At 40.1% G+C, this 25,705-nt stretch overlaps 1 protein-coding gene and 1 long non-coding RNA gene across 4 annotated transcripts in view; one reads left to right on the top strand and one right to left on the bottom strand.

Moving 5' to 3' along the window:
- Positions 1–25,705, top strand: part of LOC119255314 (activating molecule in BECN1-regulated autophagy protein 1) — a 130,437-nt gene that overhangs the window by 8,029 nt on the left and 96,703 nt on the right. For 2 of the 3 annotated variants that reach the window (XM_037522369.2, XM_037522372.2), the window contains 2 exons: positions 19,207–19,293; positions 23,311–23,490. In XM_037522369.2, coding sequence (XP_037378266.1) covers positions 19,207–19,293; positions 23,311–23,490 — 267 coding nt within the window. The remainder of the gene's footprint in view (positions 1–19,206; positions 19,294–23,310; positions 23,491–25,705) is intronic. The other variant, XM_037522373.2, reaches the window with a different exon arrangement.
- The window catches only part of LOC129146575 (uncharacterized), a 74,877-nt gene continuing 71,733 nt past the window's right edge, over positions 22,562–25,705 (bottom strand). The window contains exon 3 of the long non-coding RNA XR_008553450.1: positions 22,562–22,600. This is a non-coding gene — a long non-coding RNA (uncharacterized LOC129146575). The remainder of the gene's footprint in view (positions 22,601–25,705) is intronic.

Consider the following 25,705-nt stretch of genomic DNA (forward strand, 5'->3'; position numbering starts at 1 on the left):
ATTTCTCAATGCAATAACCTTGTTTTTTAGGTGAACCATTTGCATTTATTGTTCTTCTTTAAACTTTTTATTATGGTCATCTTCAAGCATATAAAAATGAAAAGGATGATAAAGGACTCTTATATCACCTGACTTCAAAGGTTATCAGCATTTATGTAGCCAGCTGCCTTTTGTCTCTATCCCTTATCCACTCTTACCATCCAGCCATCATATCATTTCATCTGAAATACTCCAGTATGTTTTTCTAAAGCAGTGATAGAAATGTTCTGTATCCTATCCTGTAAAGTAGCCTCTAGCCACAAGGGGATTAAGTATTTGAAATGTAGCTAGTGTGATCTGAGAAAGTTTTAATTTTTTTTTTAGTTTTAGTTAATTTAGATGTAGTCACTTCTTAATAAAGTAGACCATTTAAAACCCAGAAATTATTAAAGATTCTACCAAAAAATTATAGACCAAAAGTATGTGTTTCTAATTTAAAGTGCAAACATTTAAAGATGTGTATTGTAGAAAATGAAGTCCCTTGTCATCTAGATGTAAAATTTTATGTGTTTTTTTTTCTTTTAAAATATACAAACGGGCCTCCCCGGTGGCACAGCTGGTTGAGCGCTGTGCTGTGAAGCTGTCCTCAGCCTTTGCAGCATGGGTTTAATTCCTGGCCAGCCAGGGAGATTCCCACGTGGCGTGGCAGACCTTTCCTGTCTCACCCAGTGCTCCCCTCAGCAGTGTCTTCCGTCCATCTGCCTGTTCTGCTCCCCTCTTTCTCTGAATTCTCTCACCCTCCCGCGCCTCTGACCTGTACCCCAGTTCTTGTATAAATAAATAAATCTTTTAAAAAATATACAAATTACATATGTTTCATTGTAAAGTGGTATGTTAAAATAATTATTTATGGAGTCACTTTCAGATCAGTTAGGATGTGGTATACTGTGAGAAATGACAGACCTTTCAAAAATGAGGTATGTTGTAAAATATTCACAATACATACCCTTTAAAGAAGGCCATCACCATATCCTAGTGTAAGTTGCTAATACAGACAGGTGCTAGTCCCCATCTTCTACCTTCTAAGGCCCCTGTTCTCTTGCCTGTGAGCCAGCTCTTGCTTAGATTTGCCCAGCAGGTGTCACTATTGGGCTGTTGCCGCCACAGTGCTAGACTGGCAGGGAAGAAAAGGTGTCATTAGTGTACGTGTAGTCTACTCTTAGGGAGAGGGTTTGTTTTATTGGCCTTGTTGTGGGAGATAGACTAAGGAGGCATGTTTTGATACCTGGTACTGCTGATATAATTACTAGTGTTTGCAAATAGCATATTAAGCACAAGTGAGTATTTCCGTATAGCTCTGTGTTGCCTAGGGGTAGTAATCAGAACACAGTTTGTCTCCTTTTGCCTGTGGGCAATGGAGGGTGAGCTGTCTGTGTAGTCTGATTCCAGCTGACAATTTTTAACTTGGCTGGCAGACTCTGCTTTACCACGAGAAACTTCTTTTTAGGGTTTGATATCCCAGGACCTAGCAGAAAAAGATCAACATATTGTAACTCCTAAAAGCAGGAGTCCCTGTAGCTTTGAAAGGTTGGTATTAGGAAAAAGAGAAACTTTTTTAAATGACATCTTCAAAGTGGAGAAAACCTAGCGTTTACTTAGTTCAGTCTCTCTCTCTCTCTCTCTTCTCTTTAAAAAAAAATAGATGAGAAACCTCAGATACAGAGAGAGGTGCATATAGCAAAGGTCAAATTGAAACCCTGGATCCTAAAGAGGGTGCCCTTTTCTTCACTTCATTTGAAATTAGTACTTTTATGCAGTAGTTTTCTCCATGCAAACTCTGCTGCTCCTATAGGTCTTAACTTAGAGGGCTTTTTGTCTTCAGGCAATTTGTAAGAGATTGGAGGTCTGATAGACTGTTTTCTCTGGGTAGAACTGTAACCAGCACAGTATTTTTAGGGAAACAGGAGAAATGCTCTTTTGGTTATTTGTCCATAAAATGGAATTGATTAGTCCTTTTAAAGTGATTCCAGTTAGGGAAGTTCACTGTTAAGATCCCAACAAAGTGTAACTCAAAATTGGACTTAATCTTTCCTAATTGAAATGTTTCTGCACTCCTTCTCGAGATAGGTAAAGACCTTGGACTTGAGGTATTCAAGTAAGACTGAGTGTGTTGTGAGAACTGGTGTCTTCTGATCTTTACCTTCCTGTTATAGTTGATGAAGATTGGGGAACATGTTTACAGTGATAGCATAAAATTTGGCCCAAAATGTCAAAGGTTAGAGTTAGAACCCTCATTAGAATTCTGAGAGTGAGCAAGTGTGTGTGTGTGTGTGTGTGTGTATGTGAATTTCTTTGGAGTCTGAAGCACTCTGAAGCCTCTTCAGACTTTGTAGGCCAACAAACTTACATAGAGATTCTTCAGGGATTTCTGAGCAGAAACATCAATGGAGTCAAATAAATGGATATGTCTGCAGAGCTTGTCCTAGGTCCACAAGAGGGAGAAAGCAACCTAAAAATTTGGGAAATACCAGTCTTCTCAGCTTGATCATCATAAGATTTTATATAGCTGAATCCCACCCAGTTTCTTTGGGGAGGGGATTATACTCAATTTATTCAAAATGTAGTAGCACTATCCCCTTTCCTATTTGCCCAAATAATTACTTCCTCTTCTTTGCTGCATATGTACTAAATATAGATACTTCCTTGTGATTTTGCACCCAGGACACAAAAGTACTTGTTTCCTGTCCTAGTTGGTGAGCTCCCTGAGGGCAGTGTCTCTGTACCCCTAGTGTAACCTTGAATACTGCCTAACATCCAGTAGATGCTCAGTGTTAGTTGAATTGAACAAGTGGAATTGAAATGATATCCCTTGCAATTTTCAGTTTGCAATGTAAATCCTTTTTGGCTTTTTTAGTAAAAAAGGAAAAAAGACTCATTATATCACATCCTTTAGTCTAAGGGAGAGTCTAAGGGAATAAGTACTTGTTGAATTAATGAAGTGGCATTTCCTAGAGTTGGATGTAGAAAACACCACCATAACTTGAGCTCATGTCACCTATAATTTTTTTCTCTAATGTATTGTGTTGTCTGTCACTAACTTCTGTATTGGTTATAGCCAGTAGTAGCCAGTAGTAAGTCTTATGCACCTGGTCACCTGTCCTTAATAATAACTTGGATGACTTAGGGTCTGCACATTCCTTAAATGTTCTGGCATCATGTATCGTCTCCTCTTGAGACCATTTTGTTGGTCTTTGGCTTGCATCTCAGTGACACTAATATCTTTGCCAGTCAGTGCTGTTGTTTTTTTCCCTTCCTTAATGACTCTGAATCTGAATGATGGTGTACTTGGTCTTGGTAAAGTCCAAATTTGATGTTAATAAATCAGATTAAATGGGATGATTCTGTTTGCTGTTGGTACCTTATGTTTCTTTTTGTTTCTGAGGAAGGCTTTCATGGAATTTGCTTGATACAAGTAGGATGTTTGGGGTTTAAGAAAGTGGATGTTCTTTTCTTTTTTCATTTTGGGGTCTGAGCATTGCTAGATTGCATCTTTTTTTCCATTTTGGGATAGTTTTAGGTTCTTTTTTTCCCTGGGCAGGAGGCAGTATTCCTATATTAAGAGAGTTTTGCTTTACCTCTAGTTAATTTTGCCCTTAAACAAGTGGTAGAATTGTTAATTCTGTTCTTACTAAGCAGTTTAGTATTTGAGGACAAAGAATGAAGAAGAATCCTTAATAGGAGAATCTGTGGTCAGGGCAGATCAGGATTTATTCCTCCTGGGAAAAGAGAAACCCAGGTATTGAGAAATCAAAAAAAGGAGATAAAGCTGATGGTAGAATTAAGTCACAACCAGTCATTTCTTCTCTTCTCTTTACAAGACACCTCACTTTTTTATGACCTGCAGGAAATAGATCATGGAAGGAATTTTTCTTTTTCTTCTCTTTTTTAAGAGTAATGATGGCAAAAGGGAGAAAAGAACTGGCATTACTTGAGCCCCGAAACTTGTGAAAGTAACTGATATTTAACTTGTTGAACTTTCAACATATAAGAAATCATGCTACTCCATTTCGGATGGCTTCCCAATCACGCAGAATAAGAGGTAAAATCCCTTAAATGGCTTAGAAGGGCTTGTTAGATTAGCCTGAAAATCGCAAAGTAGCCTTTAGGTACCTTTATTTGGTCTTCACAGTGTTTACAGACATTTCAACTTTTTTCCACATAAATCCAGATTTCTGGATTCTATTAAGACCATGATAAGATCTACCTTGTATTCCCACCTAATAACAACTGGCAAGAGTTGAGTGATTTTTGCCGCTTTATTAAGAGCATGGACTTTCTTTGTGCTTTTGTCTGGATTGGCTTATTTTGCCCATTTATATTCCCTGTATAATTCCAATTTTATGTTGGTGACCATGATGATAGGTCAAGCAAAATGTGTTGATTATATGTAGACAAGGATTTCCTCAGTGCCCTTACCACTTGTCTCCACCAAGGGTGACAGTGGACAGTGCAGTACCCTCTGCTCCACCCCACCCATTCTGCCTAATTCACCCAAGGGGGGGCTCCCCTGCTGCCTGTATGCTGACAAGCTGACTGCCCCCTCACCTGAGAAACTGCCTGACTTTTTAATAGCAACAATTAACAGACTCCTGTTTCCAAAGAAGGAAAGTGAGGGTGCCAAGCTTATTTGCTGGCTGGGGCACACTGTAGGGAGCAGATCTTTGCTATGGCAGGTATTGCAGTACGAAAGCAACTTTCCTTTAATGATGGACTGCATAAAATCTTGGAGAAGGTCCACACGTCTCCCTGTGAACAGAATACCATGGATAAAGGGTGGGTTCTGTGAAAAGGCTGCTTGACTTGTGTGTCACTTGCCAGGAAATTAAAATCAAGGTAGAACAGGAGTAACAAGTTGTAATAATACAGAAATCAAAGGCTGAAAGTATGACTTTGTCATAGAGAATTGCAGCTTGTTAACATTATGCCCTTTTCCTTTGCTGCATCAGAGGACATGAGAGTGAATCTTTCTTGCTGCTTTTACTTTTTTTTCCTCCCCTATACATATTCACATACATCTCTCAGTTTCCTCTGTTTCCCTACTGTCTCTTTGGATCTACCTCAGCAAGGTGACTTTTGTCCTTTCATTTCTTTGTTTTGATGGCAAATGTAGCAAACCTCCCGTACCTCCCCCTTGAGGAGGTTCTTTTCCTTATGTGATTTAAAAAAAAAAAAACCAAAAAAAAAAAACCGCAAACATATAAATTTCTCCTCTTAACAGATTTTATGCCACACTACTGTTAGTATATACATAGTTGTACAACAGATCTCTAGAATGTCTTACATGAGTAAAACTATATTCACTGAACAGTTCCCTGTCTTCCCCTTTCTTCATCCTCTGGCAGCCATCATTCTATTTTCTTTTTTTATAAATTTGATTACTTTAGATACTGTATATAAGTCGAATCATGCAATATTTTTCTTTTTACAATTGGCTTATTTCACTTTGCATAATGTCCTTAAGGTTCATTCATGTTGTGGATTTTCTTTTTGCAGGCTGAATAATATTCCATTTTATGTATATACTTCATTTTATTTATCAAACATTTAGTTAGCTTTTACATTTGGGATATTGTGAATAATTCTGCAGTAAACATGGTTTTACAAATATCTCTCTGAGATCCTGCCTTCAATTCTTTTGGATCTATACTCAGAAGTGAGATTGCTGATGCATGTGGTATAGTTTTTAGTTTTTATGAGGAATCTCTGTACTGCTTTCCATAGTGACTGCACACTTTTTTTTAATCCCACAAACAGTGCCCAAGGATTAGGTTTATCCACATTCTTGCCAACATGGTTATTTTCTTTCTTTTATTTTAATAAAATAACTGAGACAGAAACTAAGAAACAATCCTATTTATATTATCATCAAAAAGAATGGAAAACTTAGGAATCAACTTAACCAAGAAGGTGAAAGACATATACTAAAAACTGCAAGATACTGCTGAAAGAAATTAAAGACAAAAATATATAGAAAGGCATCTGTATTATTTTAATAGGGATGAGTTGTTCTCTCTCTCTTTTTTTAAAGATTTATCTATTTATGCATACAAGAGCTGGGGTACAGGCCAGAGATGCAGGGGGTGAGAGGATTCACCAGAGACAGTGGGGAACAGAACAGGCAGACTGACTGAAATACACTGCTGAGGGGAGCAGCGGGTGAGACAGGAGAGGTCTGCTTCACCATGTGGGTTTCTCTTTGGCTGGCCAGGGATGGAACTCCTGCTGCAGAGGCTGTGGATTGCTTCATAGTGCTGTGCTTTACCCCTTGCACCACCAGGGAGGCCCATGTTCTCTCTTTGTGTTTGGATTTGCAGTTCCCTGATGACAAGTGTTGTTGAACATCCTTTCATTTGCTTGTTGGTCATTCATCTATCTTCTTTGGATACATGCCTGTTTAAATCCCTTGCTCATTTTCTAATTTTTTTTTTTGTTGTTCATGAGTTGTAAGAGTTTATATATATATATATATATATATATATATATATATATCTGGATGTTAACCCCTTATCTGATAGTTTGCAATTATTTCCTCCTCTTATATAGATTCCCTTTTCATTCTGTTGATTGTTTACTTTGTTGCTTATAAATATTTTAAGTTTGATTTAGTCCCATTTGTCTATTTTTGCTTTTGTTGCCTGACTCTTGACATCCTATCTAAGAAATTATTGCCCATTGATCATGAAGCTTTCCCTGTGTTTGCTTCTAGAAGTTTTGTTATTTTGGATCTTACATTTAGTTCTTTAATCCATTTTGAGTTGATTTTCTTTTTTTTTTTTTTAAGAGCATGTAATATTTCATTTTTTTTAAAGATTTATTTATTTATTTTACAAGCACTGGGTACAGTCTGACGTGCGGGAAGGTGAGAGAATCCACCAGAGCCAGAGCAGGGAGCAGAGCAGGCAGAAGGACCGAAGTACACTGCTGAGGGGAGCAGCGGGCGACAGGAGAGGTCTGCGTGCCATGCGGGACCCTCCTCCGGGGGCCGGGGAGCAGCCGGGGATCGAACCGGCGCCACAGAGGCTGCGGGCAGCTTCGCAATCCAGCACTCAACCGCTGCACCACCGGGGAGGCCCTGATTTTCATATATAGCATGAGATAAGGGCCCCTGTTCATTCTTTTGCATGTGGATATCCAATTTTCTCAGCACTGTTGAACAGAGTACCCTTTCCCCATATATAATCTTGGTACCCTTATCAAAGAACATTTGACCACATATATATGAGGGTTTATTTCTGCGTTCTCTTCTGTTCCATTGGTCTGTATGTCTGTCTTTATGCCATTACCAAACTGTTTGGATTACAGTGGCTTTGTAATATGTTTTAAAATCAGGAACTGTCAGACCTCCAGCCTCATTCATCTTTCTTAAAATTGTTTTGGTTATTGGGGGCCCTTTGAGAATCCGTGTAAATGCTAGGATTTTTTTTTTTTCTGTCTGCAAAAAATGCCATTGGGATTTTGATAGGGATTGCATTTAATCTGAAGATTGCTTTGGGTGTAATACAGACATTTTTTCACAATATTAAATCTTTTACTCTGTGAACACATGTCTTTCTATGTATTTGTATCTTTAATTTCTTTCAGCAGTGTTTTGTAGTTTTTAATATATGTCACCACCTTGGTTAAGTTGATTCATAAGTATTCTATTCTTTTTGATGATAATATAAATGGGTTTGTTTCTTAATTTCCTTTTCAGCAAATGTAACCCTTTTAAAATGTAACCCTTTTAAAACAAGAGGAACTTTTTCTTTGAACTTTTCCAATCTAGTGTCTTCCAGAATTCAACACTCCTTTTTCTCTACCTGCTTTTATTTCTTTTTACATGTTTGTTTGTTTGTTTTTTAAGATTTATTTATTTATTTGGGCCTCCCTGGTAGCGCAAGGGATTAAGCACTGTACTACATAGCAATCCGCAGCCTCCGCAGCATAAGTTCGATCCCCAGCCAGCCAGGGCACAACACACACGGCACAGCAGACATCTCCTGTCTTGCCCGCTGCTCCCCTCAGCAGTGTATTTCAATCACTCTGCCTGTTCTGTTCCCTACTTTGTCTCTGGTGAATCCTGTCACCCCCCACATCTCTGGCCTGTACCCCAGCTCTTGTATGCATACATAAAATCTTTTAAAAAAAAAAGACTTATTTATGCATACAAGAACTGGGGTATAAGCCAGAGGTGTAGGGGGTGAGAGGATTCACCAGAGGCAGAGTGGGGAGCAGAACAGGCAGATCTACTGAAACACTGTTGAGGGGAGCAGCTGGCGAGACAGGAGAGGTCTGCTGCGCCATGTGGGTTAGCTCCCTGGGCAGCTGGGGATCTACTGAATCAGAAACTTGGGGTAGGGGGGCCGTAATCTGCATTTTTGACAAGCTCTCCTGGTGATTTTGGTGGACACTAAATTAGAGCACACTGTTTTAAATCCTCTAGAAATGCTTTTCAACACAACAACTATCACTTTCTCTCAGAATCTCTGTAGGTTCCTTTTCCATTACCTTTACTTTTTCTTTTGTTCCTGTTTTCATGTGATGTCATACTGTTTTAACCCTCATCATCTCCTTTGGTTCCCTTGCTTTTCTATTCTTGTATTCTCATAGAAAGATGTGGCATTGAGCAAGACTGGATTCAAATCCTGACTCTACTATATGATCTTGGGCAGGTTAAGTAGCTTCTTTTAACCTCAATTTTCTCAGTTGTAACGTTGTATTGAAAGTTCAACAAGTTAAATATCAGTTACTTTCACAAGTTTCGGGGCTCAAGTAATGCCAGTTCTTTTCTCCCTTTTGCCATCATTACTCTTAAAAAAGAGAAGAAAAATTCCTTCCATGATCTATTTCCTGCAGGTCATAAAAAAGTGAGGTGTCTTGTAAAGAGAAGAGAAGAAATGACTGGTTGTGATAGGGCTGGTGCCAGTTTCTTCAGTTAGTCACATGAAGCAGACACAATGAGGTTCTGTTTTATAAAGTTCAATAATACAGGAAGTAGTTTGGTCCATAGCAAAAGAATGGGATGTTAATGTTTATTTTCCATCACTTTTTTATAGTGATTTGTGTAGGCGAAACTAGTCCTGCATCTTGATAAAGAAGGAGGCACAAATAGACTTAATTTCCCAAATTTGAGGCCACCTTCTACTTTGGGAGGGAGCCATCCGGACCAGAACTGAGCTTAAGATAAAAAAAGAGAGACCAATTGGAATAGGCAGGAAAGAGTAGCAGTTCTTTCTAAATTGACATTCACCCTTTGGCCAATACTGAGACCTCATGTTTTGGACATAGTAGACAAGTTCATACCAAATTTTGTAAGGTCTGTTTTCAAATATCTTGTTTGGTGCTTTGTTTTGAAAACCATGCTTCCTTTGAGTGCAGATGTGGTTACTATATGGTTATAACCAAACTTCATGGATTTAATTCTAATAGTGCTGTTGTGACTAGCTTGAAAATTCTACAAGATCAGTAACTCTCATTCATTATACACTTGCAATTGGTGACTTAAAGTAACAAATTTATTCTCTTTCATGGTTCTTTGAAACCATGAAAAGAGATTGGGCTCAGTTGGAAAATGAGCTTAGTTAGGAAGTTCTTCTGTTGACCTTGTTTGGGCTTTTTCTAGAGTCATTTGGTTGCTCAGTTGGGACAGCTAAACCTCTCTCCCTCTCCGTGTAGTCTTAGAGATAGCTGTCTCCACATGACCTCCTTTGCAGAGCAACCAGACTTTACATAGCAGCTTACGGCTTTCAAAATTGACAGTTCCAGGAGGAAGGACTTGGAAGCTGTCTGTACTCCCTAAAGACTAGGCCCAGAACTGGCACAGCTTGCCACACTCTTGGTTAAAGCAAGTAACAGACTGTTCTAGATTCAAATGTAGAAAGAGACCATACAAAGCAAGAATATCAAGAGAATGGTTCTTTGGGGTCTAGCTTCAAAAACGGATTATTACTGGGCCTCCCCAGTGGCACAGCGGTTGAACGCTGGGTTGTGAAGCTGCCCGCAGCCTCTGTGGCACCGGTTCGATTCCCGGCCACCGGGTGAGGGTCCCACATGGCGCACAGACCTCTCCTGCTGCCCGCTGCTCCCCTCAGTAGTGTGCTTCATCAGTCTGCCTGCTCTGCTCTCCCCTCTGGCTCTGATGAATTCTCTCACCCTCCCGTGCTTCTGACTGTACCCAGTGCTTGTATAAATAAATAAATAAATCTTTTTTTTTTTTTTGAATCTTTTTATTTATTTATTTATTTATTTGTTTGTTTGTTTGTTTGTTTATACATGCACTGGGTACAGTCAGAAGCGCGGGACGGTGAGAGAATTCACCAGAGCCAGAGCAGGGAGCAGAGCAGGCAGAAGGACCGAAGTACACTGCTGAGGGGAGCAACGGGCTGCAGGAGAGGTCTGCGCGCCATGTGGGACCCTCCTCTGGTGGCCGGGGAGCAGCCGGGGATCGAACTGGCGCGGCAGAGGCCGCGGGCAGCTTCGCAACCCAGCACTCAACCGCTGCGCCACCGGGGAAGCCCAATAAATAAATCTTTTAAAAAAATGGATTATTACAGGGACCATATTTCTATTTTATATAATAATATATATTCAACAGTAGACATTCAATACCTATTTGTGGTTTAAAGAATCAGTGGTTGTATGGACCAGTGTACTGACTGGTGGGTATATGATTGACTGCTCTTGTTTATTTGGTTGGGGGTCCTGATTCTTAGGGCTCAAGTACCCATGTTTGTGTCTTTACAGTCCTCATCCTCCTTCAACACATGTCTTTCTGTTCTGGGTGGCCAGTTCTTCATGTTCCCAGTGGACACTTTGGGAGTTGTAAATCCAAAGAAGAAAATAATAATGGCTATTTATTGGACTGTGCTGTCTACTTATGTTCTTACTTAATCATAGCAACCTTTCTCTGAAATAGGGATTTCCTCTAAATTTGGAAGCTGAACATAATGAACTTGTCCAAGGTCACATAGCTAATAAGTGACAAATGATGATGAATTTAAACCACAGTCTGATTTTAAAGCGAAAGCACTAACTTGTCTCACATATTAATAAATCAGAATTTCCCTTGATTAGTCTCAGCTATTACGATATTTCAGAGTGTTTCTCAATGCAACGCCAGTTACATTTGTGGCTGGCTAATTCTTTATTGTGGGAAGATACCCTATTCATTGCAGGATGTGCAGTACCTACCGTATTTGCCCATTACTTACTAGCTGCCAGTAGCCATCTCCCCACCCCGTTGCAACAACCAAAAATTTCTCCAGACATTACCATTTGTCCCTGGAGGAAACCCCCTTCCTGTTGAAAACCACTGATAAATTATTTCATTATTTGCTGTACTTTGATCTTGCTGTTTTTGAAATAATTTATCTCAAACTCGCAGCGACTTCAAGCCCTCTCGTTGTAGTAGTACTGCCTGGTTCTGATGGTCTAGAGTTATGTGTTTCTCTCATTGCCTCTCTCCTCTTTTGCCTTGTCTTTTTGCTTTTGTCTGTGATTCCCCTAAATAAAATGCAGCTGAATAAAGCAGGGTTTGTAAGAACTTTTCACACAGGTATTGATTCAGCAGGCAATCACATCTCTGAGATTATAAGCATCAGTGCTAGTGAATAGAAGGTAGTTTACATCTTCTAATATAGTGGAGGGGGGAAATGCATATTATTTAGCAAAGTGGAAATTAAATGGCTTCCAGGGTCCACAGAATTAATCTTCTTTGGGGTAGTATTGATTGACATGCCGGAGGACGTTAATGTGCAAGTCTTTTGGGGAACGGGGGAGGAGAGTGGAAATTGCAGTTTCTCTGCTAATTGTACTTTAGGTGTAGTTTTTGACAATTTCATGTTGTCTAGACAGGAGGGAAGTGGTGGAGAAATTATTCCAGTGGAGTTAAATGCTGAGTCCAAAAGGAACCAAGGTTATGGAAGTCAGGAAGGGCAAGTAGTATACCCACAGATGTGAATCAGTGAAAATCAAATGTCACTAAGAGAAGCAGTTCAGAATGAACCCAGGATATAAGAAAAGTGATTGTACTCTGAGCTTTGTGCTAGCTCAGGGGCTAACAGTGGATTGTTTGGGGGCCCAGCTGGAGTCTCTGCCCTCTTGTCTATTTCTGTAGACTGCAGAAACCTCATTACTTCAACAGTCATGAGCCAGGAAGGCTGCCTCTTTCTTTGCCTGTGGTTAATAAGTGCCCCAGCCCACTGTGCATTTCTTTTTCCTCATTCTCTTGTAAGGCTTCATTTACTAGCGCTCTTTGCCCTCCCGAAGTTGGCCCTAAGGTTTTACTTCATGATACATAGTTTGCAGTATACCAGGGTCTATGGCCTGTCACTTAAGAATGACTTAGTTAAGGGTATTTTAAAATCTCATGTTGGGAATATGATTGTGAAAAATCATCTAAAAAAATTGTACAGGTTTGCTGTTATTGAAGTAGCATCCTACCATTATATTTGTAGAATTAATGGGTCTAGAGATAGACTTTTTTTGGAATTGTCTGATTCTGAATAAAAGCTGAGATTCAGGATTGTTGAATTCTGTAAATCTCTTCTTGATTTTGAGGGGAAACCAGTCAAACTGCACTGCCTCTTAATTAAAGTGTAAACCTGTATATCACACCTGCAGCTTATGGAAGTGTGTTCATGTGAGTTTCAGAACTAGCTATGGAACTTGTTTCCGTCTGACTGCCCTTACTCACCCTTTAGTGAAAAGTCTATGATCTAAATTCCTGGTTAAAAAGTCTGTAGTCTGTGAGCAGACCTCCCAAGTCTCCCAGGGAAAATGGATTTGGTTATAGAGTAAACCTGTCCATGTAGATCAACTTATACCTTTGAGTTCAAATGCTAACAGAGGTTTTTATTATAAATTGAAGTTTCATAACTATAGTGTAATGTGTTGAGGATGTGGATGTGTATATGTATATCCTCAGCATTCATATTTATACATATATATTAAGCATAGTGCTAGCCCATCATTGTACAATATTATTGAAAATGACCAACCATCAGTTAGCAGGGGGTCAGATGTTCCCAGAGGACTCTGACTTTTCAGGTAGGACTTTTGTATAGCTAGATACACAATTGCATACAAATTTGTTTCTAGTGTCTTCCTTTTTGGTGTCTGTGATTATCTTGTACTCTGATGTTGTAGCACCTGTGGATCACTGCACAGAAACATTGAGGAGTATGTTAATGTTTTGTAAAGATGTTTTAAAACTTTCCTGGTGAAAGAAATTGTTTTGAGCCCCAACTATTTTCTATGCTCAATGATAGTAAAATAAGGCTGGCCCATACAACAGGCATGGTAAGCTCTTTCTGTACTATGTCTGTTTTTTCCCTGAGACTAGCCTTTTAGTAGTGCCACCTTGCCTCGGTCCACTCCACAGCAGGGGCAGGAATTTCCTGCCAGGCTCTGCTAGCAACTGAATCATGTGCTATAAGTGCACCCCTAGAGCTAGGGGGCCCTGCAGCGATCAGATGAGTGCCTATCGTTGGATAACTTAAACGATAATTGCCAGTGTGTGAAATGGGGAGGCTTGGATGCCTCCGCTTTAAAGCAGAGATGTCAATTTGGAAATCATAATAGAGGTGTCGTTTCAGAACACACAATTATTTTTTACAAAGAATAAGGGCTTGTCATCTCCTAGCCCAGGCATGCGCCAAGGCAGAGATCTGGGGCTTGCAGAGCAAGATTCAGAAGAAGGCAGTGGTGCATCCAAGTTTCTTTGGCTTCCTGCCCTTTTATACCCTTAAAAATATTGTCCTTTTTTACCCTGTGAGGTCTCTTTTGGCAATATACCATCCAGGAGCATTAGTGATAGTTTCCCAGGCAAATAGCCAACCTCTGACTTTATGATTTAATGAGTCTCCCAGGGACTAAGCTGTACTGCATGTATCAGGACAACTATGTCAGCACTTTAACCTGAGCAGCTTAAGTCACCAGAGGGATGAAGAGTGATGTAAGCAGTTTCTGAAACGCTTGTTCCTTCAGGAGTATTGGTGTGGGTTTTTGAACATCTGGCAACCTTGTCTGAAAGTCATTGAGTTATTGGGGGGCAATCAGCTATGTCTTCTTGCTTATTTCTTTCAATTCTTACTTAGACCTGCTGATTCATGTAGATATTTTTTGGTCTCCTTGTAGTCCAATAGCAGAGATGAGACATACAAGTAACAAGTACCAGGTGGCTTGGGAGAGATGTTTTAAAATGCTAGATAAACTTCTTGATGGAGGAGTCAAGTATTTGAACTTTCTAGGAATTGGGGAAGAACTTTTACAGAATTGGGGAAGAACTTTCCAGAAAGAAGAAATGGTCGGGCCTCCCCGGTGGCGCAGCGGTTGAGCGCTGGGTTGCGAAGCTGCCTGCAGCCTCTGCAGCCGGTTCGATCCCCGGCTGCTCCCCGGCCACCAGAGGAGGGTCCCACATGGCGCGCAGACCTCTCCTGCCGCCCGCTGCTCCCCTCAGCAGTGTACTTCGGTCCTTCTGCCTGCTCTGCTCCCCGCTCTGGCTCTGGTGAATTCTCTCACCCTCCCACGCTTCTGACTGTACCCAGTGCATGTATCAAACAAACAAACAAACAAACAATAAATAAATAAATAAGACATGCCTCTAGAAAAAAAAATTAAAAAAAAAAAAAAAAAAAAAAAGAAGAAATGGTCAACCTGAATACATAGGAGAAATAGTGAAGGTGTTTTTAGTTTAGCTAGAACAATGGTTCTGAAAGTGTGATGCGAATCACTGAAGTAAAAAACTGTAATAACACTCCACTATTCATTCTCTTATAGTAAACAGTGGAGTTTTCTGGAGACTGTGTGACATGTATTGAGGTTATCACTCCGATGGCTAATGGAATTTGTGCTTGTGTATGCAAAATTTATTTTTTATTTTGAAATATAAATATTGACAGGTAAAAACCCTGTCATATATAAACATAAACTCTTTGGGGTTCTCAGTAGTTTTCAGAGTGTTACAGGAGTTCTGACGCCAAAATATCTGAAAGCCACTAGACCAGAACATATAGAAAGAATGAGAAATTTTGGCTGCAAAACTTTGGATGCCACACTTGAATTTGGATTTTATTTCCTAGGCAGAAAGGAGTTATTTGTTTGGGTTTGACTGCTCCCCTGAACTAGCAGATGCCACCCACACATCAGAACCAGGCTAGGGCATTGCTCTTTAGGTGTGGGGTACTAGTAGCATCTTAGCTTCCAGGAGCAGGTTTTCCATATCAGTACTTGGAATTCTGTGCCTTGCACAGAATATTCATCAGGGAAGGAAAAATGGTTGTATTCATTTAAAATTTTAGGAATTTTACAGCTTGAATTGTGTTCCGTTGACTTATGATTTTGGCAGGGCTTAATATTAATTTTAGAGCAGGGGTGAGTAAATTTTTTCTACAAAGGCGAGGTAGTAAATATTTTTAGGTCTGTCTCTTACCAGGTTTGCCAGCTCTGCCTTGCTGGCCCCAAAATAACTGCAGATGGTATGTAAATGAATGGATGTGACTGTATTTGGATAAAACTTTATTTACAAAAACAAGCATATATACTTGTGATTATTACATTCTTTTATATAATTGAATTTTCTTAAAGTAGTATGCAGATTTGATAGAGCAGTGAATTTCAGACAGAAAAACAATATATCTTTAGAAAAAGAATTTGATATAATGCTCATGTGTGTTGTTCATTATAAATCAAAGGTTCTATTATTTTCTTTCTGAACTCCAGTGGTATGCCTCTCTTTGATACTACTGGCCTGTTACAAAAGGAGTTTTGTTTTGGTCAGAGCTTCAGTGGCTCTTGAAAACATTTCTAATAGGTCAGATTGAAATGGTAACTTCAGGCTTTAACAAGTACATGAGCCCTTTCTAAAGCCCTCCCTGATTTCACATGATCGAATTGCATGATAGATCATTGTCAAGTCATTTTGTATTAGCCAGAGCAGCGGCTGACAGCTGCTCTCCCATTACATTTTCTTGTACCATTTCCCCTAGTGATGGCTTTTTGCAAGAAGCTAACTGTAGGAGAGAAAGATCTTTCTTTGAGGTTCCTAGGAGTGGTGGTGGTATTTGTCTATTAACTCTATCTAGTTCTTTATTCAACAACAGTGGGAGACGTCTTTTGTTCCTTCAGATCGGTACTTGTGATTGTAGAGAACTTCATTTTTCATCAGTGATGTATGTGGTGGTGCTATTTATAGTGACCGGCTCTAATGATTTTGTGTATTAGTTGTTAAAATGTTATATAGATATAGCTTGCCAGTCCACTCTGTTGCTGGGCAAGCAAATGATGCCTGTAGACTCTAGTAAGTAGGCATAGGGGATGCATGTTCCAAAAGAACCTCATCAGCAGTGTATTTCATCAGTCTGCCTGTTGTGTTTCCTGCTCTGTCTCTGGTGAATCCTCTCCCCATCCCGTGCATCTGGCATCTGGCCTGTACCCCGGTTCTTGTATAAATAAATAAATAATTTTTTTTTTTAAAAAAAAAAATCCCAATAAAATAAAAACAACTAAAGCTAAAAAAAAAAAAAAAGGAACCTCATCAGCAACTCTCCCGAGACAAAGCTTAACTTAGTTTCAGTTTTACTCTGATTTAAAGAAGTCTTCTTAATTAAGAAAGGAAATTAGGGTGGAAAGTAGACCTAGCAAGATTATAAAATTATTAAAATTATCTCATCCAAACACATCTAGTTCAAGAGTCTCCTTTACAGCCTCCCTAAAAAGTCATCTTGTCCTTGGGCCTCCCTGGTGGCGCAAGGGGTTAATAAGCACAGCACTATGAAGCAATCCTTAGCCTCTGCAGTAGCAGTTTTATCCCTGGCCAGCCAGGGAGCAACCCACATGGCTCAGTAGACCTCTCCTGATTCGCCCACTGCTCCCCTCAGCAGTGTGTTTCAGTCTGCCTGTTCTGTTCCCCACTCTGACTCTGGTGAATCCTCTCACACATGCACACACCCCACACCTCTGGCCTGTACCCCAGCTCTTGTATGCATAAATAAGTAAACCTTAAAAAAAAAAAATCTTAAAAAAAAAAGTCATCTTGTCTTTCTGAACACGGTCACTGCCTTGGCATCATAGGGGGTAATATTGGCCTCCTGACTTACCAGGATCCTTTTCTAGGCAAAAGTACTTAAGGAGGATAAATGTTGGTCACTGGAGAATGCTGCTTGTCTATGGGTCTCTACTTACTACTTACTAAGCAGCAGTTTGGAGAGTGACACAATAGGGCTCAAGGGTTATTCAGGTCTAACCCCAGTGCCCTTCGGGATGTAACATGCTCTGGGTATTCCAGGGCAGTCAGCTGCTCCTAGATCCTGCTTCCATTCTTAACTTCCACCCTATTCCTATAGAACTAATTTATTTGTAATGAAAAAGTAATAAATTCATAATGAATAAAATGGCATAAATTTCCTGAATACGCTTCTTAAAATTTCATTTTTTTCTTTCTCTTGTGAGCCATACCTCTTACAAGCATTCGTTTTAAAGATTCAAAGGTGTCATTTTTTATGTGCCCATATGAAAGAAAGAAAATCCTGCGAATTAAACTGTCACACAGTTGTAAGTTGCACCCCAAGTTTAGACACATTAAGGTGTATGTATGTGTATATGTATGTATGTATATGTGTGTGTTTGTGCATGTTTGTCTTGTAATTGATAAAATACCATTTCTGTGTGGTAAATATAATGCTATAATTGAAGATTAAGGCTTCAACCTAAGAGGATATGTAATTTATCCCTTTCTTCTCTTTGTCATTGGTTACATGGTATTCTTTATCTTCAGTGTCTTGAACGTGGAGGTTATAGGCCTTGTCTATATAGAAAATATCATTTGGCATCATTTAAGTAGTCCTGGGGAGGAAAGGTAACAAGCCAAGTTGACAAGGCCTCTGCTGTATCTCTTCCCCGGGCTGTTGGGAGAAATGTTTCCGTGGACCAATTGCTGGGATAAAGTGACTGCACATGACTATACCTAAAGCCAGCTGGTTTTAATAACAGTGAATTGAATTAACTCAATTGGAAAAGATTGGTAGCTGCTGTCCTCATCCTGCAGATCTGCTCTAAAGGAGAGTCTGGCAGAGAGCCGGAGACCTGTTCCTGGGAAAGGGGAAGATGCTGCCGGAGAGGAACAATATGCATTTCTTTCTGAGTCCATTTCCTTTTAAACATTTTCTATGGCAGAAATTTAATTGACTGCCAAGGCACATTTGAATTGGGAAGCAGTGTGGCGGATGGGGCGGGGGCATTCCCCATTTATTAGATGTGTTTTAACTGGCTCTTGTACAGGAAAGTGGGGGGAAAAAATGTTTGAGCTAAAATTAGAAATTTCATGTAAAAATTCAGGTTTCTGGTTTCTCTTAAAAATCAGGAAAATCCATCAATATTGACCCACATTCTAGCTCACAGTGGGTACATACACAGTTGGCACCTGCTTGGGTACCTGGAAGGTCTGGCAGAATAGATAGCACAGTGGTTTGAATCCTTTTGGAGTTGACAAACCCTTATGGGAATCCTGGTGCCATCACTGAAAACTGCCTCAGGCTGATATACTTCTAGGCCCAGTGAACTCATGTGTAGAGTAATGTCTGTCTCTCCAGGTTGTGGTGACCTTTAAATAAAGAAATATATGTGAAATGCCTAGTACTTGCCTGGTACTAAAAAATGCGCTCAAGAAAATGTGTGTATATCAGTTATGATCATTGGAATTTATGATTGGGTTAGATTATATAAGTGAAGATTTTTGTCAGTTAAAGAGTACAAAAAGGGGTGTGTGCAGAGCAGAATGAGGAGAAGATAAGGGGATGAAGAGTAGGGGGACATGAAGGAACTGAACACTAAGTAAGTGTTGGCACCACATGATGATCTCTGGGTGTGCCTAATTTCCCCTCCTGTGTTGGTCCTAACCTATCTTTCTATTGGCGGTACCGCAAATAGAAATAAGATCGTCTCCGAAGCACTATTCATTTCTCACCGAAGAGCATTATTCAGCATACTGCAGTGACCGTATCTCGTGGGAGCTCTGTAGTTCATTTGTGTCTCTTAAGTACTTAGCTTGTAGAAAAGGTGTGACCGAAGATAATAGGTGTTAGCTAGCTGCAAAGGGGGATGTTATTTATCTCTCCCCCCCATTTTTCCTTATGAATGACCTCTGAGTTGGTAATTGACAGGGATTATTGCCATTTTTTTAATCTCTGATAGGAGGCTGCTGGAGTCTTCCCTCATTTCATTATCCCGTTATGATGGAGCAGGATCCAGAGAGCACCCAATATACCCAGACCCAGCGAGGTAAGGCCAAAGTGAGAAATGGCACTAAGTGGGGGGAGGGCGCCCTCGGGTTGCCGAGCCGTTGGAAGCCCCGTTCTGTGCCTCTCTGGCCCTGGTGCTCTTTTACTCTTCAGTTACAGTTTTGAGACAGGTGATTCAGGTGATTGGGAAGTGTTGCAGGTAAGTGAACAGAACCTCTGGTGACAGAGCTCTTGTCCTTTAGGGCACATTTCCAGAGGAGTGATCTGAAAAGACCACTGGCAGAGTCACATTATATTCTTTTTCTGCTGATTGTCAGACAGGCTGTTGCCATTCAGAGGGACAGTCAAAAGGGAAACAAGTTTATTGAGATTACATACAAATTCAAACAAACAAAAAGTACTACTAGTTCTCATTTGAGAGAGAATTTAGAAGCTATATCAAAAGGCAAAAACTGAGTTATTCAGATGTTGAATTTTTAGAGACTACCTTAAGGAAGAGATAACTGACAAAAGGACCACTGAATAAAAAACAAGTGGACATTTTATTAAAGTGTATGCCTTCTTCCTGTTAGAAAACAGTTGAAAAGTTCTTGAAGAGATTAAAAAAGAATCAGATAAGTTCAAGGCCTATCTTTACTTGATCCTGGAACCAAGGACTGGTTGTTGAGTTGATGAATAACATTTATCTGTAGAGAGCAGCCAGTTGGGATAGTCTCAGTGGAACTTAACTGATTCTATTAATGATCTGAAAAAGGGATGACTTGGACATTATTTAAACAATAACATCGTGCATTGTGAGTGATTGCCAAAAGGGTAATTTACAATGGTGTGTCTGGCAAGTTAATAATATAGGCTGGATAAAGCTAAATGAATGTTGCTCTAGATTAAGAATTTCAAGTCTTGGACCGAGTTGATTCCAGAGATTTTGAGTGATTTTCTTGTTGCCACAGTTATGTCCTGATACCAAGTATTCCTTCTGAGAACACAAGGGAAAAGATTCCCCTTTATCTTCTTCCTTTTCCATACTCCAGAAAAGGCAAAACTGAGGATCAGGGAACATGGGGACTGATGACTTTGAAACAGGTATGCAGTTAGATGATGACCGAAGCCAAGAGGTTTATGTTAGTCTCTAATCATATTTGAGGGTTACAAGCCCCAAATGAGAGGAGATTTTCACATCAATCATATACTTGAAACACTGAGACAGAACTTGCTGTAAAGCAGTGTGTTTTAGTACAGCAATGGGTGTCTCATCCCCACAGTTTTTAACCTAACAGAGTTAAACAGTGATTCTTAAAGACATTATTTGTCCTCCTTTCTTGTATTAAATATATTATTTATTTCTACTCACATCTCTTTATCACAGAAAGTGTCCTACTTTATGGTGCTGGTATTTTTGGATTTCCTCTTTGAACATACTTTGTTTTTTGGGAGGGGAGATATTCTACCTTGAAGAAAAGTTGAGGGTTTATTTAAACATTCAAAATTTTCACTTGGAACACTTTAGAGTTTGATAATTATCCAGCTCTTCAGTAGGAGGATGATCGTTACCTCATTACTGGCTGTTAACTTTCTTGTTCCTATTACACTTCACCCTACACAGTATGTATAGGTCAAATCCTTTGTTAGACATCCCAGCATTCAGATCCTTAGCTTCCCTCTGGATACCTAAAAAGATAAGTCTGGGATGTACTTATATTTAACAATTATTCCAGGAATCTTTTTTTTTTTTAACCATTGATGCATAGTTTTGTAGCATAGAGAATTTCTTTGCTATAGTAAAATTAAACATTGGGGTTGCCTAGTGCAAAAACTGTGCCCCTACATAATTAGTAATCTTCATTATCATCAGCATCAACCTTATTTCTATTTCTGTCACCTACTACAATTTTTCCATTAGGGTAGGCTAGCAACCCCAAACCGAGCGTACTTATGGTCACTTTTCATAATCAGTTCCCAAAAAAGGAATATTCATTCTCTTCTTGGAACTTCGGTTATATAATTTTCTAGTCTGATTGACTTGAGAATTTAACCAACAATGGTTGATTTCTGCTGGAAGATTCCTGTATATTTGGTAGATACAGAAACAACTTGAGTATTGACGTCTGGCTGTTGAAAATTTAGGTTTCTGTGATTCATCCTTGTAAAATGCATGGGAACAGGGCCCAAGCGGATAATGAAAGTCCCAGCAGGGGAACCTTTTAAGAACTGCTTCTCGTGCTCTAATGATCTTGGCCAAGGCAACTGCAGATCCCATACCCACTTGCTTTACAAAGATAGTTTGGATTCAGGGGGGCCAAATACAGCCTATTGTTCTGTAACACAGATTTTTGAGTTTCAAAGATTGTCAGCTGGTCTGCTTAGGAATTCCACTTGATGGTTGACTAGAAGGGATACCTCCTGATATAAGGCATTTCAGAGACAGTCTTGTTTCCTACAGCAATTGTGTCAGCTTTCCTGTGGCCTAAAGGAATAGGCTTACCTGAGGCTTTGCCCAGAGACTTTGTTTAGGAGTAATGAAAAGATCAGGTGGCAAGATGTTTGTAAATACTTCCCCTACCATATGCATATAACTATTTCTATTCTCAATCAGTTTTTACAGATTTTCATTAAAAAATATAACAAAAGATAAACGCTTTTCTCCTGTTATATTCCAACATTTAAGTTAAGATCCCCAGAAATCCTCATTAGGATCATTGTTTCCTTACCTTTTTCCTACTTGTAATGTGTACAAATCATTCTTTAATTTCCCCCCAATTAAACATTTATTTTAGAGAATTTTCCTTGTGTATATAGCATTAATTTCAACTTAATAGCTACATAGTGTTTCTTTGTATGAATTTAGTTTACTTAATCTGTTGATGAACATTTGGGGTGTTTCCCAGTGTTTCACTAATGCCAACAATGTTGCAAATGAAATTCATGTATATGTATGTGTGTGTACATATACATATCTTCATATCCTTGTATGTGTCTGTAGGACAAAATTCTTAGTGGCATTGTTGAGTGTATGTGCCTCAGGCAGGTTTTAAGTTTGGAAATCTCTTAGTAGTCCACTTAATATTATCATATAAGCTTTTTTCTGTTATTGTTCTTCTCTCACTTTCTCAATTCACAGCCTCAAATTATTTAAGTGTTTCGAAAGATAGATGAAAAACTTGAAAAAGAAGGAAATTTGGCAAATTGTATAGGACAGTAGATATTTTCACAGAGTATCAAGCCACCGAGCCATAGTTGCAAGAACATAGGTCTAGACTAACCTTTTATTAAGAATAGTCATAGTAAGTGAGAAGACACAGGGATGGTCGTTACTCTCAAAATGGCTCAGTGCTCATGTAGCCTCAGATCTGTGTAAGAAATAGAAAAATCTTATTTTCCTGTTAGATTTTCTGTTCTCCCAAGTATTTTTTACTCTTACTCTTTATCCTGAATATTTTGTGTTTCTAACATCCATGAGTAATCTGGAAGGGAGAACTAAGAGAGTCAAAGAGATGATTTTAAGGAACTAGGACAAATCTAAAGCAATGTATATTTGCTGGAAAATAAAGGAGTTCCGGTGAAGATGCTGCCTGTCTCTGCCTTCTTTAATCACCTCAGATTTACTGTCTCCTGGTCTGTTTTCTCATCATAAAATGGAAGAAGAGATGAACTTTAGATAGAGGATTGCTTACATTCCCTTTCTTTCCTTACGTTTGAGTATGGATGATTAAGAAAAGCTGTGAATCTGTATGAAGGGCACCCTGAAAAATTGAAAGGAGTCCCTTATGAAACTAAAAAGAAAGGCCCTGTGTTTTCCTCTCTGAAGGGGGCAGCTGTTGATCAGATGATGACTGATTAAACAACTTCTTTGCCTTATCTCAAAACAGAAACACTGGGGATAGTCTGATAAGCATTTTGTGCTGTACAGACCTCCCAGTGAGTTAAATGCCCTTTATTTTTCATGTCTCCAGAGTTTGCCTCAGCAGGGAGATACCATGGGAGAGCTGGATTTAACTGTCTTTCACAGTATTGCCCATATTAGCTCTAGTTTGTGTTTATCCATCTCTGTCTCTCTCAGATTATCTCCTGCTGCATACTACGCCCAGAGAATGATCCAGTATCTCTCACGGAGAGACAGTATTCGCCAGCGCTCCATGCGCTACCAACAGAACCGGCTCCGTTCTTCCACCTCCTCCTCTTCCTCAGACAACCAGGGTCCGTCAGTAGAGGGAACCGACTTGGAATTTGAGGACTTTGAGTAAGTATATGATCAGCTTGTTTTCTTCCCTCTCCCTGCCAAGCTATGAGTTCTTCCAGGTTGGCCACTGAGCAGCAGTGGTTGATATTCTTGCTTCAAACCCCAAGGTTATTATTTATGAGTAATGGGATGGGGTGAAGGGCAGAGGGTTAATATGCCCAAGGCACTCCCACCTCTGGCAGTCACCCTTCTGATTCCTGGGTGCCTGAAGGAAGAGACAGCCCACTGGGCCCCAGGCCAGACTGGGAAAGGATGGCTGCTCTTCGGGTGACATTTTTATTTCCCTTTTGTGTGAACAGTGACTGTGGAAATGCTTCTCATAGACTGTCTTCACAACATTTGGAAGGCAGGAGGGTTGGTATTTTTTCTCTTAAGCAGGGTAGGTATAGAAATTTAAAAGAAAGTACTCAAATTTCCCCAAAAGGCAGATTTCTCTTTATACCCTTGTTAGACTGATTATTTGAGGTCCTTTCCCCAACCTATACTTTCTCACTCTCCTTCAGCCCCCAGTCAGGATTCTTTGAAAGTTTCCTGTCAGATTAATGTGTTGGGTTGATTGTCTATTCCTTCCTCTTCTGGTCTTTTTGGGTGCTGGGGAGACCTTTCTAGCCGTTCATTTTGATTCTTTCCATCTTGAAAATGAACTTCCATGGCTTGCATCAAGTTGGATGTTTGGCTCTTATTTTGGTTACTATATTTTGATACCCTCAAATATACAAAATGAGAGAAAGAGTCCCCTACCCCCACCCCTTTTTTTTTCTTTTTGCTGCCAGTACTGGAATAGGAGAGTCTACTAGTCGTTTCCCTTTGATCGCTCTCCACCATGATATAGCCTCAGGGCTGGGGTCTTAAGTGTTCTTGCCTCCCTCCACTTCTTTCTTTTCCTGGAGCTGAAGGGATAATTCCTCAGGACCCTCTTTGCAGCAGAGCTTTATAAGGAAAAATAATTTCTCAAATGGGAAATCTCTGTGCCAGAGAGGACTGAGAAGGTGGGAACAACCTTTGTACCAATTTGCCTTCCTGATGTAATCCTTAAATACACTAGCAGTTGCGTACTTGGAAGCAGTGGGAAGCCTAATTGGGAGGTTCATTTGTCTGAGGAAGATGTAAATGTGAAGGAGATGCATGGATGCCCCGAAGTTGCTGTGCTGATTTCTAGTGAAGTAGGGGTGGTGGTCCTCCACTCTCACTCTCAGCACCTGTCGGCCTCCCTCAGTCCTCTCGGGGAAGGTGCATGCATGTGTTGGCTGTGAAGGCAAAGAGTCTGTTTCCTTCGCCAAATAGACACCTGTAGTGAAATATGTTCCCCTGCAGATATGATTATTCTTCCAGCACCGGAGTCTATCCAGAGAAGCAGTTTCAATGCACATACCGAGGCTGCCAGTATGTAGTGCTGCTGAAAAACCTCAGTAATCCTGTGGGGCTCTGGGAGTCAGTGCCGACTGCTTGGCCCTCTCTCCATGCCTTGGGAGGGCTGTTATCTCTTTGCAATGGTGAAATGTGGGGCTTATGCCTTTGAGCTGTATCTTGCCTCGTGACTTGTCCTTCACAATGGAGTTCTGGGTTAGTTTAAAATGTTCTGTTCTCATCTTACCTTCTCTTTCTTCTGCTACCACCTCCTCCCTTTCCCCTTCCTTCCCCCTCGATTTTCCTGTGTCAGACTGCCTCCTCCTTGTGCGCCCCACAGCCCACCTGTGCTTTTTACCTCCCCCCTGGCTTCAGCACGACCTGAATTTACATTGCCTTCTTCACCTTTCATGCACTGACTTGCCATTGTTTTTCTTAGGGGTCTGTTATTGCTCCCTAGTTAGTAACAATGGGCTAATTTTTCTAATGGCCCTCCAGTAGTCCCTCCCCTGGGTGTTTGCCTTTGTCTTTGGGCTGATGCAGGCTGTAATCTTGTTTTTAATAGCAACTGTGGATTAGTCACCTCCATATTAGTAGTCCAGGTCTTCCAGTGAAGGATGTTGCTGGCTGGTTGATGCAGTTACACTCTGTTCATTCCTTCTCAGTCTCCTTCCCTGCCCTCTTCCCCACATTGTAAACTCAGTGTTGCCCATGGCTGCTCCTCTTCGTTTAATTTCTAGGTTCTCTAAGGAGTGGGAGTGAAAAATTAGGCACTGTAGCAGCCCATTTTAACTTCCCTACCCTGGTCTTTTTCCTTAGTTTTGATAACTAGAAGGAAAGATAAAGGCTGTACAGTCATGATTTGTAG

Source organism: Talpa occidentalis, unplaced genomic scaffold (assembly GCF_014898055.3).
Source record: "Talpa occidentalis isolate TD23 unplaced genomic scaffold, MPIMG_talOcc4v2.1 talOcc4.3, whole genome shotgun sequence".
Taxonomy (NCBI): Eukaryota; Metazoa; Chordata; class Mammalia; order Eulipotyphla; family Talpidae; genus Talpa; species Talpa occidentalis.